The sequence below is a fragment of the Pituophis catenifer genome, unplaced genomic scaffold, assembly GCF_029215685.1.
Source record: "Pituophis catenifer annectens isolate HBS135680 unplaced genomic scaffold, rPitCat1.0.hap2 SCAF_1, whole genome shotgun sequence".
NCBI classification, from domain to species: Eukaryota; Metazoa; Chordata; class Lepidosauria; order Squamata; family Colubridae; genus Pituophis; species Pituophis catenifer.
In genome coordinates, this window is record NW_027256881.1 from 249,036,127 (window position 1) to 249,052,091 (window position 15,965).

The following is a 15,965-nucleotide window of genomic DNA, read 5'->3' on the forward strand; positions in this document are numbered from 1 at the left end:
TATGAAACATGAGAAAAATTACCTGTATGACCCAAGAGGATCTAATTTTCCATTTAAATAACCATATGTTTTAGATTCATTTCCTATTTCAACAACATAATCCTGATTTTTGGTAGAAGAAGATGAACGGTTTTCTTCAGTTTTGATATATGCAACATAAGTATTTGTTTCTTTATTCCTGAAATCAGTATATGTGTACTTTAAAGTCTCATTTGAGACTGTACCTAATTAGAAAGAACAACACATCGTAAGCTAAAGTTAAATGAAAAGCAGCACATCAATAAAATACTATAAGACTGGTTTTAAAATGAAAAGAAAAAACCCCCCAGTGAGATGAATTATTACTATTTATTTAGTTAGCTGCTTGGGAAGTTTGTTGGTGTGTAACATATCTCACTTCTATAGATGCAAGATTTTCTACTCCTGAACAAAAGTTAAGTGCAAATTTCTAAAAACAGTTAATTTAATTCACTTTTGGAAATGGTTTATATACAGTTTTAAGAGTAAATTAACAAAATGGTGTTTTGTTAATTTGGTTTTTAGAATTTATTGGGGAAAAAAGAAATACTTGCTTTCAGCTAAATGTTTCTGAAGTTGATTATGCTGCCTTTTAATTCACTTCCGTTTTTGCTTTTTAAAAGAAATAAATATCCAATGCTCACATTCCTTGACCAAATTGGGTATTTTGGTGAGGACAATCAGTGGTGGGTGGTCCCCAGTTCAGACTGGTTCGCAAGAACCGGTAGTAAAACCACTGACCCGGATGTCATCATAAGTGATCTGCGCATGCGCAGAAGCTTCAGCGCATGCGCAGAAGAGTGCGCACATGGGCGCGATGCGAACCAGTAAGAAGAACCCACCCCCGAGGACAATACTACAAATTTTGCAAAGGAGGATGTTTATAATAGTTTCTGCTTATTGTTTTGAAGCTCCTTAAATAGTTGCTGAGCAATTGTTCAGGTACATGGCTGATCTCCTACAGGGACAAGTCTCATCTCTGCCTTCAAAATGTCCTGCAATTCAAAATGTCCTGCAATTTATAGAAATTATGTACCGTAATTCCAACAGGACTTAGAAAACTACTTTAGCATAGGTTTATTTTAAACGTATCTTTCTTCAAAACAAAGCTCTGCCTTCATGGTGATCACAACACACAAATGCAAACTTAGGTGTCGAGTGTTTTGCAAACCAAAACAAAGGAGAAATATTTAACTAGAGATGCTTTTTCAGGAGGCAACTGGACTATCTTGTTTTTCTTTGAAGACATTTCGCTTCTCATCCAAGAAGCTTCTTAACTCTGTAATTATTGTAATTGAATAAATGGATCCCTACTGAATTGTTCTGGAGGTTTTGAAGGAAAGCAGACAAAATACAGGGAGCTAATTTCATAACATACTACTATCAACCATCTTGAAACTAAAGGCATTTCCTAATATTAAATACTCACATTCAATAAATTAAGAAGTGATGGTATACAGGGCTGTATTTACAACATTCACAGCAGAGTTACTGCTTTGAGATGGATGGCCATATAAAATTGTATGTGTGTATTATTCATTATTGGAGGACAGAAATGTATTTATGTATATATACATCTTATATACACAAATACATTTCTGTCTCATAATGAATGATAGGTAGAACATTACTGTCTTAACACTCAACACAAAATACTGTTTTGCCAATAATCACCTAGAATTAATAAACTGCATCACATTGCACTATAGTGCATTTATCCCACCAAAATATAGATACAATACTTTGGGGATTAAATAGATTGATGAGCTGTCCATCTCAGCACAAAAATTAAGCATAGTTGAATATATATGCCAGTGTTGGTGAACCTTTTCGGCACTGAGTACGAAAACAGAAGCGTGCGTGCACACATGCATGTGTGCGCACCGGCCAAGTGGTCTTCGTGCACGCATGTGTGACAGAAACCGGAAGACCAGGTGGCCTGTGCGCATGCGTGCACCAGAAACCGGAAGAGCAGCTGCCTGGGGCGCGCATGCGTACTGGGTGGCTGCTCTTCCAGTTTCTGGCATGCATGAAGATCAGCCGGTCAGCGTGCCAGAACCCGGAAGAGTAACGGGCGACGGCTTGCGTACCCGGAGAAATGGCTCTGTGTGCCACTTCTGGCAGGCGTGCCATAGGCTCTCCATCACGGATATATGCTGTTCATAGTTCAGAATAATTTCCTGTTACATTTTATGAAAAAAGATACAATATTAAATGTTTGGAAAACTGTTGGTGATTTCATTGAATTATCTGTGCTGTTTTTTAATATATTTATTAGATTTTTTTTTAATCCAGCATTTATTGCTTTTAAAAATAATTCAAGGCAGTAAATATACTTCCTCCTTCTGTTTTCCCCACAGCCACAGCCCTGTGAGGTGAGTTGGGCTGAGAGAGTGACTGGCTGAAGATCATCAAACTGGCTTTCATGTCTAAGGGAGGTCTGCAAGCAAGTCTTCTGGTTTCTGTGCCAGCCCCTTCACCATTACACCAAAATGGCTCTCAGCAACAATATAGAAGTTGCTTGGCACTACTTTCTTGGGGATTTTTTTTTTTTTTTACTTCTCGGTTTAGCTCACAATCATGATAATTCCTGGTCTCCCATCAAATGAAGTCCAACCTGCTTAGCTTTTCAAAACAGCCAAGATCATCTAGGCATTTGATAAACAATGTAACTGCTATTTTCCCAACAGTTTTAAAAACAAGAGGAAGTGACTTTTGCATTTGGCATATACTGGATTTAAGTGCTGGTTTAGAATTTAGCTTTGACTGACTTTGGCTTCATTTTTTAAAAAAAATAAAAGAGCCCTCATATATACAGTAAATATTCATGGCATAAAGATAAAACATTTTTAGATCAATATAAAAAATAATGATCCAGGGGATAGCATACTTTACCTTCTGACGTGGTAATAATTACTGCATATGCTGTTATAGGTCCATGACTTGAACTAAAACTGTTGAACTGAACACTGAAAGAGTTGTGGCTGGTTGCCTTGACAGTAGGGGACATGAGCAAAGGCGGGGGATCTGGGAAAGAAAAAGTAACCATGACCTTATCAGGATATGGAAGGAATAAGGAAAAACAACAACACTGTGCCAAACCATCACTGCCCAGAGATTTATTCACAAAGCAACAGCCCTCAGCACATCATACAAATTTTATGAACCCATGTTCCAAGTACTACTTCTACATCTGTGTTCAAAGCACCTACTAAGGCACTTCCAGGTTGAAAGGATTAGCTGGTGGCATCACCGTTGCCCAGGGGACGCCTTTGGGGGGGGGCTCATTTCATGTCCCGGTTATTTTCCCACTTGTTTTTAATCTACTTATCTATTTTTATTTGCATGCTTTCAAACTGCTAGATAGACAGGAGCTGGGCAAGGATAGGAGCTCATTCCGTCATGCTGCTTGCTCTTGGTTTTGAACTGCTGATCCGTCAACCTCTCAACGGTCTTTTGATACAACATCCTAATCACATGGGACACCCCACCCCACCCTTCTGTTCTAAGATGAACTGCAGAATGGGATGTAAAGAGGCCGTTTTGAAAATTGCTCACAACTGCGTCCATGTTCCTGTATGGACTAGCATCTCCTTATTTGAACTAGTAATTTTTTAATACATACATATATATTCCAATTAGATAATTCACCTCAGGATATGGAGATACAAATGTATTGCCATAATCAGACTGATTATGTGCCATCAAGCTGGTGTCAACACTTAGTGGCCACATACATATCACTTATTAATAAGAAAATGCCCCCATCTGTACATCTAAAAATGTTATATACATACAACCAATATATAAAAAGGAACAGAGGTACCATTTTTCTTCAGATACGTTTTTTTAAAAAAAATTGATTTATATGCCGCCCTTCTCCGGAGACTCAGGGTGGCTTACAATGCATTAAGCAATAGCCTTCATACTTTTGTATATTTATACAAAGTCAGCTTATTGCCCCCACAAACTGGGTCCTCAATTTACCTACCTTAGAAAGGATGGAAGGCTGAGTCAACCTTGAGCCTGGTGAGATTTGAACTTACAGTAATTGCAGACAGCTGGTGTTAATCACAATGCTATCAGTCTGCTGAGCCACCAGGCCCGTTCTCTGACAGATCTGCTTTAGTAATTTAGTAAGAAATTTATAAAGATTTTGAGGGGTGCCAGGGAGAAAAATGGAAGCATTAATCACAGAGGTTTTCATATAAGTACATTTCTCATGTAAAAATACAGATGGGCATGCAACAGCTGTATCATTTTTATTCATTAAACAAGTCCATACAAGATAGCTTTATCCTTACCAGTGATACTTGTGCGGCATTTTTTTTCCTGAGGAACACTCATTTTCTTATATGAAAGGGTGACAATTCTAATGGTATAAGTGGTAAAGTAATCCAGGCCTGTCACAATGGTTTGATATTTTTTCTCCAAAGTCTTGTTCCAATTATTGTTTAGGACCTCAATTCTGAAGCCATCATAACTTCCATTTGGATGGCTCCAGTTTAGACTTAATTGTGGCTCTTTTTCTACCAGATTGCAATCAAATCTATCCACTGATGCTGGATCTACAATAAAAGAGAACATCTATGGTTGTCCATTTGCTATTTAATAAACAGACAAATTATAATAAAAAGTGCAGCAGCACGGAGCAAAGAAAAACTTCTTCCTTAGTTATCTGTTTCTTTTTCAAAGAGTTATTCATCCCAGAAATGCAAATGGGGTATTAAGAGAAAAACCATATCAACATAAACATGTTTTATTATTGCAAAGGGAGAAAAACAGTGAACTAAAATAAATTTCATCTACCCAGTGAATAAATTTAGGCTATTCTATTAACAATTCCTATGGAGTAAGCTTTATTTGATTCACTGGCATTTATTTTTGAGGAGACCTGAACAGATTTCCACTACTAGCAATATTCTCTTTGTCACAAATTTAAAAACATTTGAAGAAGCATTCCCTATGACCTTGAAAAGATTCAGAATTACATTTATGAAATATCAGGATTGAGTCATTGAAAAAAAAACAACAACTAGCTCCTATTTGCTGTAATCTATTTTCCAATCTTCTATCATCTTTAGACCTCTATTTGTCCTGAGTTTTCTGATTTCAAGACAATCTTGGGTAAATATTGGCTGGGTTCATTCAACACATTTAATCAGTTCATAGTCAGAGATAGAATATATTGTAGGCTTTGTTAGTTTTATCCTTGTTTAGATTTTATTTTTGTAATTTAGCATGGTATATAGGACAACCACCATTTTGTAAGATATATCATCATCCCAGGAAAATAGAATAATTTGGTAACCATGTTTGTTAGATCAATACGCAATTTTAATGTGTTAGCCAGCCAGTAACTGGAGTCAATGAGGACCCCTCCATATATTATGGAAATGACAGAGACTCCTAGTGGTACAAGAGCTGATAGAACATAAGGTTTACTTTTGTATGCAACCCCCAGGAAAAGCTGTTCTGCAAAGGAGACATCTCACAAAAGTGCATCTCTAGAGTAAATCTTTTATGAGTTACAGGAATCGTGGGACTTGATGCATTGACCAATATCTCTTAAAATTATCTGTCCTATTATTTAGTTTCTGTACTAACCCAGATGGGGAATTAAAGAAATAATAGGGCTTAACATCCAATTGCTAGGTATAACATCTAATTGAAACAGAACAGCATATCTGAATACTATTTTTGTCCATTCCAGAATATATTCTTTTTGGATTATGTTCAAAGTAAACCATCCTTTTCTTCTACTGCACTTGCCCTCAGAATCCCATTCCCCCTGAAATTAGGTTGGTCTCAATACCGTTGATCTTTCAAAATGGATTGGGAGGTTAGGTGAGCTTATCGGTTATTATCATGCCTGTTGCCATCCTTTTTACCTTTTGTTGCGTATTGTTATTTTTTATTTTTATTACTGTACCAAAATTCTAAATATGTTCCCCACCTACAGTGGCTTTTGTTACACTGAATAAAATAAATAAGATCTTCAACTCAGTTTTCAGATGTATCCGGCACAAAGATTTCCATCCATGTACAAATCATATGAAAATGTTTATTCTGTGCACAGAGCAATTTGCACATCTTTAGTATGTACATCTCTAGAGACTTACTTGTCCAATGAGTTATGTTTTCGGGTGCCCCTTTAGTCTTCTTATCTGCTGCTATGGAATATATGCTGAATTTATAATTAGTACCAGGATTTAGCTCTGAAATTTCAGTGCTAGTAGTTGGGGATGTTTTATTATGTGTTTCATTGATGAGTATCCTATAAGAGTATGTAGAAGCAGCTGCATCAGGACTTTCCCATGATATGTTGACCACGGTTGTACTGACATCTTTGACTGTGATGTTGAAGACTGAGCTAGGTTCTGTAAAGGAAAAAAAGTATTTGAATACACACATACACCTACATGTGCCCAGGACAGTTATGTCATTGTTGTCACCATCATTATCTTCATCTCGCTTATTATTCATTAAAACAATATACCTTAATCAAAATACAGGAGGATGAAAGAAACAATGTAATTTACAAAATCAGCTGTAAACATTGCAACCAATTCTACATGGGACAAACATCACATCAATTAAAAACCAGGATCCACAAACACCGGCTGGCAGTCAAACACCATGATCCCAAATCCTTACCCACACCAACACCAAACAGCATCAGTTCGATTAGGGAATACAAAAATCATTGGCAACGCTACCCCGCCATGTTTGTGAATTCATCAAAGCCTGGGACTCAACAAGCAATTCCATCAACAGACACATTCACCTACAACCAGTTTACGAACCCATCAAAATGTTGCTATTTGAATAGGGCCTAAAATTCAGATCCTAGCTAGATATAGCATAAAAATTCTTGCCAAACATAATTAGTTCCCCTAAATAGAGCATATATCTGGAAAATAAATGTATAAAACAAATACAGGTAGTCCTTGACTTACAACAGTTCATTTAGTGACCATTCACCATTCACTTCATTATCAACCGAGGTGGCGTAGTGGTTAGAGTGCAATACTGCAGCTACTTCAGCTGACTGCTAGTTCAGCAGATCAGCAGATTGAATCTCACCGGCTCAAGGTTGACTCAGCCTTCCATCCTTCCGAGGTGGGTAAAATGAGGACCCAGATTGTTGGGGGCAATATGCTATTTAGTATACTGTCTTTGGTGTAAGCCGCCCAGAGTCCTCGGAGAGTGGGCAGCATAGAAATATGATTAATAATAATAATAATAATTCAAAGTTACAACAGCACTGAAAAAAGTGACTCATGACCAAAGTTACAATCTTTGCAGCATCCCCATAATCATGTGATCAAAATTCAGATGCTTGGCAACTGGTTCATATCTATGACAGTTGCAGTGTCCCAGGGTCATGGGATCAACTTATGTGACCTTCTAACAAGCAAAGTCAATAGGGAAGCCAGATTCACTTAACAACCAGGTTACTAATTTAGCAACTGCAGTGATTCACTTAACAACTGTGGCGAGAAAGGTCGTAAAATTACTTAACAAATGGGCAAAACTTATTTAACAAATGTCTCACAACAACATAAATTTTGGGTTCCATTGTGGTTGTAAATTGGGGACTACCTGTAGTAGTGCTTTTGAAAAATACAACTAGTCACATTTGTTCATTTTTCCAAATATATGCTCTATTTCCGATGCACTATCTCTTATCAATTTATCTCTTTGGGTTTTTATGCTCCTTTAATTCCAATATATAGAGGACCAACATTTTCCAATTTCAATAGGTTTAGAAACATAATGTGACGTGATGCACATTGTTTTGTACACTTTATAAAACTGAGGATACCAGTGAAATCTGTGCATTAGTACAGATAGTCCTGAACTTACGACCACAACGGAACCCAAAATTTATGTTGCTAAGTGAGAAATTTGTTAAGTGAATTTTGCCCCATTTTATGACCTTTCTTGCCACAGTTGTTAACTGAATCACTGCAGTTGTTAAGTGAACCTGGCTTTCGCATTGACATTGTCAGAAGGTTGCAAAAGCTGATCACGTGACTCTGGGACACGGCAACCGTCATAAATATGAGTCAGCTGCCAAGTGTCTGAATTTTGATCACAGGGCCATGGGGATGCTGCAATGGTTGCTAAGTGTGAAAAATGGTCCTAAGCCACTTTTTTCAGTACTATTGTAACTTTGAATGGTTACTAAGCGAACTGTTGTTACTTGAGGACTACCTGTACTTGTTCTCTTGCTCTAGGCTCCATAATGGCAGAATTTGTCAATTTAATTTCAAATAAATTGCAAATCAAATTTACATATTATCCTAGGACCCATCATAAATCGAGGGCTTCCTATACAGTCACATCATTTAAATTCACTTACTTGTATAAACACTTGTATTCTTTGGATCTCCCTTACTGCCATCAATTTCTGCATAAATTTCAAAGTTGTATAATATTCCTGGTTTCAAGCCATCAACTTTCACATACGGAGTATTAGAAGTTTTATTGTCAAAATAACTAGTTCCATTAATGTATATTTGATAAGTATAATTAGATGCATTTGTATCATTATTTTTCCACTTTATATCCAGAGTTGTAGTGGTGACATTTTCAAATTCAATATCATACACTGGACTGGGTCCTGTTTAAGAAATAAAATGCTTTTATATTATTCAGTCTAAAATATTACTAGACAGACATGGTTGAATGATAATTAATGGTTTCAACAGATGCATGAATGTTGAATAAATATCTGCAGGAATTTTATTCAGTTTAATTGAAACTAGTTAAGGGTTTGAGTTCTTAATCAGGGCCAGGTAGGAATGTGGGGGGGGGGGGGGGGCAGGGAAATGAAGCTTGCATGGAGTAAATGTGGACACCCTCTTCAACCAGCCTTCACAGCAGCATGAATATTAGATCAAAATAAATCCATGATCATGCATTTTTCTCCAATTAGGTCTTCAGCAAAATGCAAACCACTTTCTTTTCATATCTTAAAAAAATAGTGTATTACTGACATTCGCATACATAAGAAATTACATTTTAGCTTACATCCTTTCTTGATTATTTTACTCTGGAGTAAAATAATATTCAACTCTCAGCATAAAAAATCACAAAACATTCAAAACTTCACAATAAAATTCACTTCTAATCTATACAATCCTCATTTTACAAAATTCACCACAACAAAGCAGCAGGCTGACTGTTGAGCTGCAATACATTAAATTTCCAGTACTGTGAATGGTGTCATCATAACACCGATTCTCCTTCATAATTAGTTGGTCCTTTAAATACTTTTAGCAGGTAGCTTAATCATGGGGTAAAATTCATCAGTCAACAGAAATAAATCAAATCTGAGAATGTTTCCCAAGAAAAAGGGTAGGATGCAAATAATGTCAAGTTCCTATCTATTATAACATGTTAATTATAACACTTAGATGCAGAAAAGTTTACTCCAAAGCAGCACACATTCAGCTACATAGGATCACACTTCATTGCACAAGTTAGGGGAGGCTGGGAGGCCTGGTGCAGATGACATACAAGTTGGGGAAAACAGAGGAAGGCCTGGAAGGCCACTGTAGGCCACATGCAAATGAAAGAATACATACTGGAGTAATTTGCTGCCTTCCCTACTAGCTTCTCCATTGACCTTGCTTGCAGGAAGATGGAAAAGGATGCAAGTGGCAATCACATGGCATGGTTTCCTGCAACAATGTAATTGCTAATTGGCACACTGAGCAGACTGTGATGTGACCATGGGAGTCATTTGATGGCCAAAACTTTGAGGATTGGATGTATCTTTATTTTTTCTGTACCATCGCTCAATGGCTGTTTTGATGTCTATAGAAATTCTCAATCATCCAGGTCATGATTTCTCAAAGATGCTTTTTCCCAAAGGCAATTGGACTTTCTTTGGAGTTTTTTCTTCTTCTTTTTTTCTTAAAACATTTCACTTCTCAGCCAAGAAGCTTCTTCAGAAAGTCTAGTTGCCTTTTGAAAAAAGCACCTTTGAGACAATCATGACCTGGATGATTGAGAACTTCTATAGACATCAAAACTTTGAACAGCCACTGAATGAAGGGACATAGGCTGAGAGCTATCTGTATATGATAGCCTCTTTTGTTTAACATAAATACCCCTGTACAGCTTTGCTTATATAAAACACATTTTATGTATTCACATTATTGAAAAAATTGAACAGGATCCTAGGAAGGATATAGGCACAACCACCTGTGTTTAAATCCATGTCCCTGGCTTGTGAAAGCTTCCCCAGAGGTGGCATGTAGGTGGGTTCTGGCAGTAGTTAATGCTTCTTTATGGGAGAGGGTGGTGCTCCAGCATTTTATGGATGCTGTAGTCTGCCATTTTCTTAAGAGGTCATTGCTCCACCCCAGGGGTGTCAATCTGGCATCATGCGTCCCGGATGCGTCACATGCAAGCCACGCCCACCCTGGCTCCGCAAAGGCAAAAAAGTCACGATATGTCATGATACATCACATGACGCAATCGAGTTTGACACCTGTGCTCTACCCAATCCACCAGAGTGGGGAGGCAGGGTATGTTACAGATCCCGTCTCTTAAGGAGGTCCATTCAGTGGGACCAAGAAGAACAGCCTTCTCCATGGTAGCCCTTTCCATGTGGAAAAATCATTCTTGCAGAAATAATTCACCTCCACCTTGACACTCATTCAAAAGGCACATGGTTTTGCCCACGGATGTGGGGACCCCATCAAGTGGATGGTCTGATTGTTGTCATGGGGGGGAGAGTTTATGGGTTTTTATTTGGAGTTATATTTCTGTAAGCGGCCCAGAGTCACTGTGAGATGTGCAGCTCATGTAAGCTTTCTTATAAAATACATAAAAAATAATGCACTTACTTGTATAAACATTTCTTTCACTTGGATCTCCTTTGGTTTTATTATCATCGAGTTGTGCATATATTTCAAACCTGTATGATGTTCCAGGTTTCAAGTAAGGAATTGATACATAGGTAGTATCAGAAGTTTCATTATAAGAATGATCAGGTCCATCAATATGTATTTGATAAGTGTAACTTGATGAATTTGTATCATTATTTTTCCATGTTAAATCCAGGGATGTAGTAGTGATGTTTTCAGCTTTAATATCATATACTGGACTGGGCTCTATTTAAGAGAATAAGGCTTTTTACGTACCGAATGATAATCAAGATTAAATATTAGCATTTTTTCTATGGGGTTAGAAATCATCATGTAAATTGCAACCTTTTAATTCACAAAACAGACAGTATGTCTCTAGTTATTAATTCTATTTGACAAATTAGGATCTTATTATAGTGTTATAGTATTTATAATATGTATTTTATAAGGAAAATACATTTAGATTAATGAATGTAAATATATATTGTGCAATTGATGCACACAGGTTGTATAATATTCCTTATGGTTTTAATAGGTGCATGGTTGTTGCATAAAATATCTGAAGGAGTTGTAATTCACTTTTTAACTGAAACTAGTTAAGGGTTCGGGTGAATTTAATCAGTAGCAATGTGAGGAGGTAAAAACGGTGAAGATTCTATAGGATTGAAATGTAGAATTCTAGCGGTTAAGGCTCCAGACTAAAAACCAGGAGACTGTGAGTTCCAGTCTTGCCTTAGGCACAAAAGCCAGCTGGGTGACTTTGCGCCAGTCACTTTCTCACAAACCAACACACCCCACAGGGTTGTTGTTTTGGGAAAAATAAAAGGAACGTGTAATAGGTATGTTTGCCAGCTTGAGTTATTTATAAAAATAATAAAGGTGGGATATAAATCATAAATAAAAACAAATGAAACGAATATTAGCATAAAAGTATGTCTGCTGTCATGCATTTTTCTCTCAACAAGACTTAAGCAAAATACAAAGCACGTTTTCTTCCCATCTTAAAAATGTACTACTCAAAACTGTACACCAAGAGTAGTAAATTTTTAGTTTAAATTATGTAAAATTTCGATTTCAAAAGTTGGTGATAAGAGAAAGCAGGATGATTTTGTATTAAATATTTGGACAAATGACCATTTAGTAATTTATATTAAGATATTCTCCTATTAGGGAAAATGCATATAAAAGTTCTATAATGTCAAACTTTTCAGCCTAGAATATAAAATAATTATTAGATTGGAATAAATTAGAATTAACGTGCACTGAAAAATCAGCCAGATATTTACTAATCTCTATATTCCCAATGCCTTAATGCTTACTCTGTATCCCTACCGAGACTGTGACCATTTTAGAAGCCCTCTTGCAAGTGATGTCACCACAAGATGACTAACAAAGCTTTTTTTTTTTAAAGGTTAATTTGTAGGTGTGGAATGCCAACAATAGAGAATCATATTTGTTCTACTCTTCTGAGCAAAGAAAAGAACTTCTGATTTCCCCAGGCCTTTTATTTTTGTTCTTTTCATCAAACTTTTTTCCTGGAAATTTGCAGGAAATTAATAAATCAGTACAAATAAACAAAATCTCAGAATATTTCACAAGAAAAATGATATATGATGTAGAAAAATATACAGGTAGTCCTCAACAATTGAGCCCAAAATTTATGTTTCTGAGTGAAACAATTGTTAAGTGAGTTTTGCCTCATTTTACAACCTTTCTCGCCACAGTTGTTAAGTGCAGTTAAGTGCAGTTTTTAAGTTAGTAACACGGTTGTTAAGTGAATCTGCCTTCCGCATTGACTTTGCTTGTCAGAAGGTTGCAAAAGCTGATCCCGTGACTCTGGGACACGGCAACTGTCATAAATACGAACCAGTTGCCAAGTGTCTGAATTGTGATCATGTGACCATGGGGATGCTACAACGGCAATAACTGTGAAAAGTCATGTCACTTTTTTCAGTGCCGTTGTAACTTTGAATGGTCACTAAATGAACTCTTGTTAAGTCGATGACTACCTGTACTTATATTCTTCCATATATAGTATGCTGGAAAGAGTTTTCCAGCATACTATACATGGTACCCTCTTTTGTTCAACTCTATCAGAAATGTATAATTTTTACCTCCGAGGGCACATGCAGATAATATTTTATATAAATATTTATGTAATAATGAAATATACATCACATCTCTTATTTTAATGCTCTTACTTGTATAAACTTTTATTTCACTTGGATCTCCTTTGGTTTTATTATCATCGAGTTGTGCATATATTTCAAACCTGTATGATGTTCCAGGTTTCAAGTAAGGAATTGATACATAGGTAGTATCAGAAGTTTCATTATAAGAATGATCAGGTCCATCAATATGTATTTGATAAGTGTAACTTGATGAATTTGTATCATTATTTTTCCATTTTAAATCCACAGATGTAGTAGTGATGTTTTCAGCTTTAATATCGTATACTGGACTCGGCTCTATTTAAGAGAAAAAGACTTTTACGTACTGAATGATAATAAAGATTAAATATTTAGCATTTTTTCTATGGGGTTAGAAATCATCATATAAATTGCAACTTTTTAATTCGTACAACATACAGTATGTCTCTAGTTATTAATTCTATTTGACAAATTAGGAGCTTATTATAGTGTTATAATATTGATGCTTTGGGTGTTGACTGAAAAGTTGGGCTCAGTTTAAGTAAAACAATTAAATGTTTCTTTCAAATTATCTTGGATTAGAATGGAATTTGTACCAAATTGTCAATCAGACTGGCAGATACAAAACTCTATTTAGGTTTCAAAGACCGTATGTAAAATAAACTGTGAAAGAGGCATGGAATAATAATTTGCCCATTTATTCCCCACCTCCACTCTCTAGTTGTAGTTGCCTCAATTTTATTTCATTTTTATTTCAGAATCCTTCCACTGAATAGAAAGATGAGAAAGAACACAGCTTGTGTCAGCTGAAACATTTTTTTCCAATAACTACTACCCTAGTGCTACAATATTCTCAACCATACAGAAAATTCTAAGCTCACTCAACCCAATATCTGAGATTCTGCCTTTTTTTATAATAGGATTAGGCCTGATGTGGCAAGCCAGTAAGATGCACAAGATACTCCTCCAAGATAAATCCACTTTTGTGGCATTGATGTTTACAAATAAAATGCCAAAAAATTGAGTGTTTTTGTCTTAACAAAAAAGGAGTGGGCTTGTTTTACCAAAAAAAACCCCAAAATATTATTATTGTAACCTAGATTTAACATATGGAAAAGTTAAACAAAATAAAAACATCCAATTAAGAGTCAGGCTAACTGCATTGTTAATTTAATGTACTTACTTGTATAAAGACTTATTTCTTGTGTGTCTCCTGTAATATTGGTCCCATTTATTTGTGCCGCTATTTCAAAGCTATATAACGTTCCAGGTTGCAAATTACTGACTATTGTATTTCCAGTATTAGAAAACATATCATTATGAAAATCAGGTCCTTTTTCAAGTATTTTGTAAATATAGGTTAAAGCATTTACATCTTCATTGGTCCAAGTCAGAATTATTGATGTGGAATTGAGATGGTTAGCGTGGATGCTAGAAACTGGACTCGGTTCTGTGAAAAAAACAAAATTACTTTTACCAGTAAATAAAACAAAAAAATATTGATGTACATAAAATGTTAACAAGAATCCAAGCACACTTGAAATTAATGAAATTAATTAATGGACTTAATTATATGTACTTCCCTCCATAAAAAGAGTTTACATTTAGTTTTAGATGGTGATAAAGGAGAGTGATATAATAATGATTGAAGCTCATTTAATAGCCATAAGCATTAACTACTCCAATCACTTCACTTAATAAAGTGTACTTACTGGTATGAACAACTGTTTCATTTGGGTTTCCTTTAGTTTTACCACCATCTACTTGTGGATATATTTTAAATCTGTATGACTTTCCAGGTTGCAAGTTAGTAATTGGCTCACTCAATTTATTAGAACTTTTATTACGAAGATCACCAGGTACATCAACAATTATTTGGTAAGTGTAACTGGATGCATTTTTATCATCATTTTTCCAACTTAAGTTCAGTGTTGTGTTGGTGATATTTTCAGCATGAATACTATGAACAGGACTTGGCTCTGTTTAAGAAACAGAAAACAATTTTCTTTGATCAGAGAATTAAAATCTTATCATACCATTAAGTATTACTAACCCAGATTACGATGTTACTGTAAGTCTTCTCTTTTTCACCATTTCTAATACTGTGGTACCATTTTAAGATACGACAATTAAAAGGATGTTTAATATTATTACAATTTTAAAATGGCATGGCCATTTTATCGCCCATATTAAGACTTTAGAAGCAGAATGTAATAAATAAATGCTGCAACACCAATATTAAGATTTAATAATAAGGAAGATATAGTAGCAAAACTTAATTATTCCTTTATCTGAAAGTTTCAGGCTGAAACCCTATCCTGTGGCATGCAATTATATTTTTATAGGAAAACAAAGAAAATGTAATTTACAGTCTACATCCCTATACAACCAGTTTGGAGATAAGGTTTTTTAAAGTAGTGCAGCAAAAATTTAACAAATTAACCTATGAGGCTCGCGTTACCATGACATATTGGAAATATGATAATAAAGTCTTTATGAAAGAATTCCAGCATCTACTATGTATCAAATGCAAGCCCTATTTACTATGAAATCAAGATTTAAATTCTTCCACATTTTATGCCCTGTGCAAGATCTTGTTGAATGGGAAGGAAGGTTTCCATCTGCCCCTTCTTTAATAATGGAAAATCTGTTTGTTTCTGGACTTCTGGGAAAGATGGTGGGCTGAAGATGGTTCTGTGGAAAGTGGAGCTAATGTTTGCAACCACAAACAGGAAGCCTACAAGGAGATTGGCTACTTTGACACTATCTGGACAGAGAAAGGACTTGAGATTGCCCAAGCTGTTCCCCTTAGTGTTCCTCATGAGGAGACCACAAGACAGAGGTCTTCAGAGAGTGGGAGAATTGGAAAATGAAGGAATTCACTGTAATTGCTCCAAACAGAACCTTTTTA

At 35.8% G+C, this 15,965-nt stretch overlaps 1 protein-coding gene across 1 annotated transcript in view; it reads right to left on the reverse strand.

Moving 5' to 3' along the window:
- Positions 1-15,965, reverse strand: part of LOC139327572 (receptor-type tyrosine-protein phosphatase eta-like) — a 104,978-nt gene that overhangs the window by 10,821 nt on the left and 78,192 nt on the right. The window contains exons 4-11 of the mRNA XM_070957430.1: positions 14,238-14,504; positions 13,106-13,372; positions 10,884-11,150; positions 8,387-8,647; positions 6,141-6,398; positions 4,323-4,586; positions 2,914-3,045; positions 23-224 (exon numbers count right to left, since the gene is read on the reverse strand). Coding sequence (XP_070813531.1) covers positions 23-224; positions 2,914-3,045; positions 4,323-4,586; positions 6,141-6,398; positions 8,387-8,647; positions 10,884-11,150; positions 13,106-13,372; positions 14,238-14,504 — 1,918 coding nt within the window. The remainder of the gene's footprint in view (positions 1-22; positions 225-2,913; positions 3,046-4,322; positions 4,587-6,140; positions 6,399-8,386; positions 8,648-10,883; positions 11,151-13,105; positions 13,373-14,237; positions 14,505-15,965) is intronic.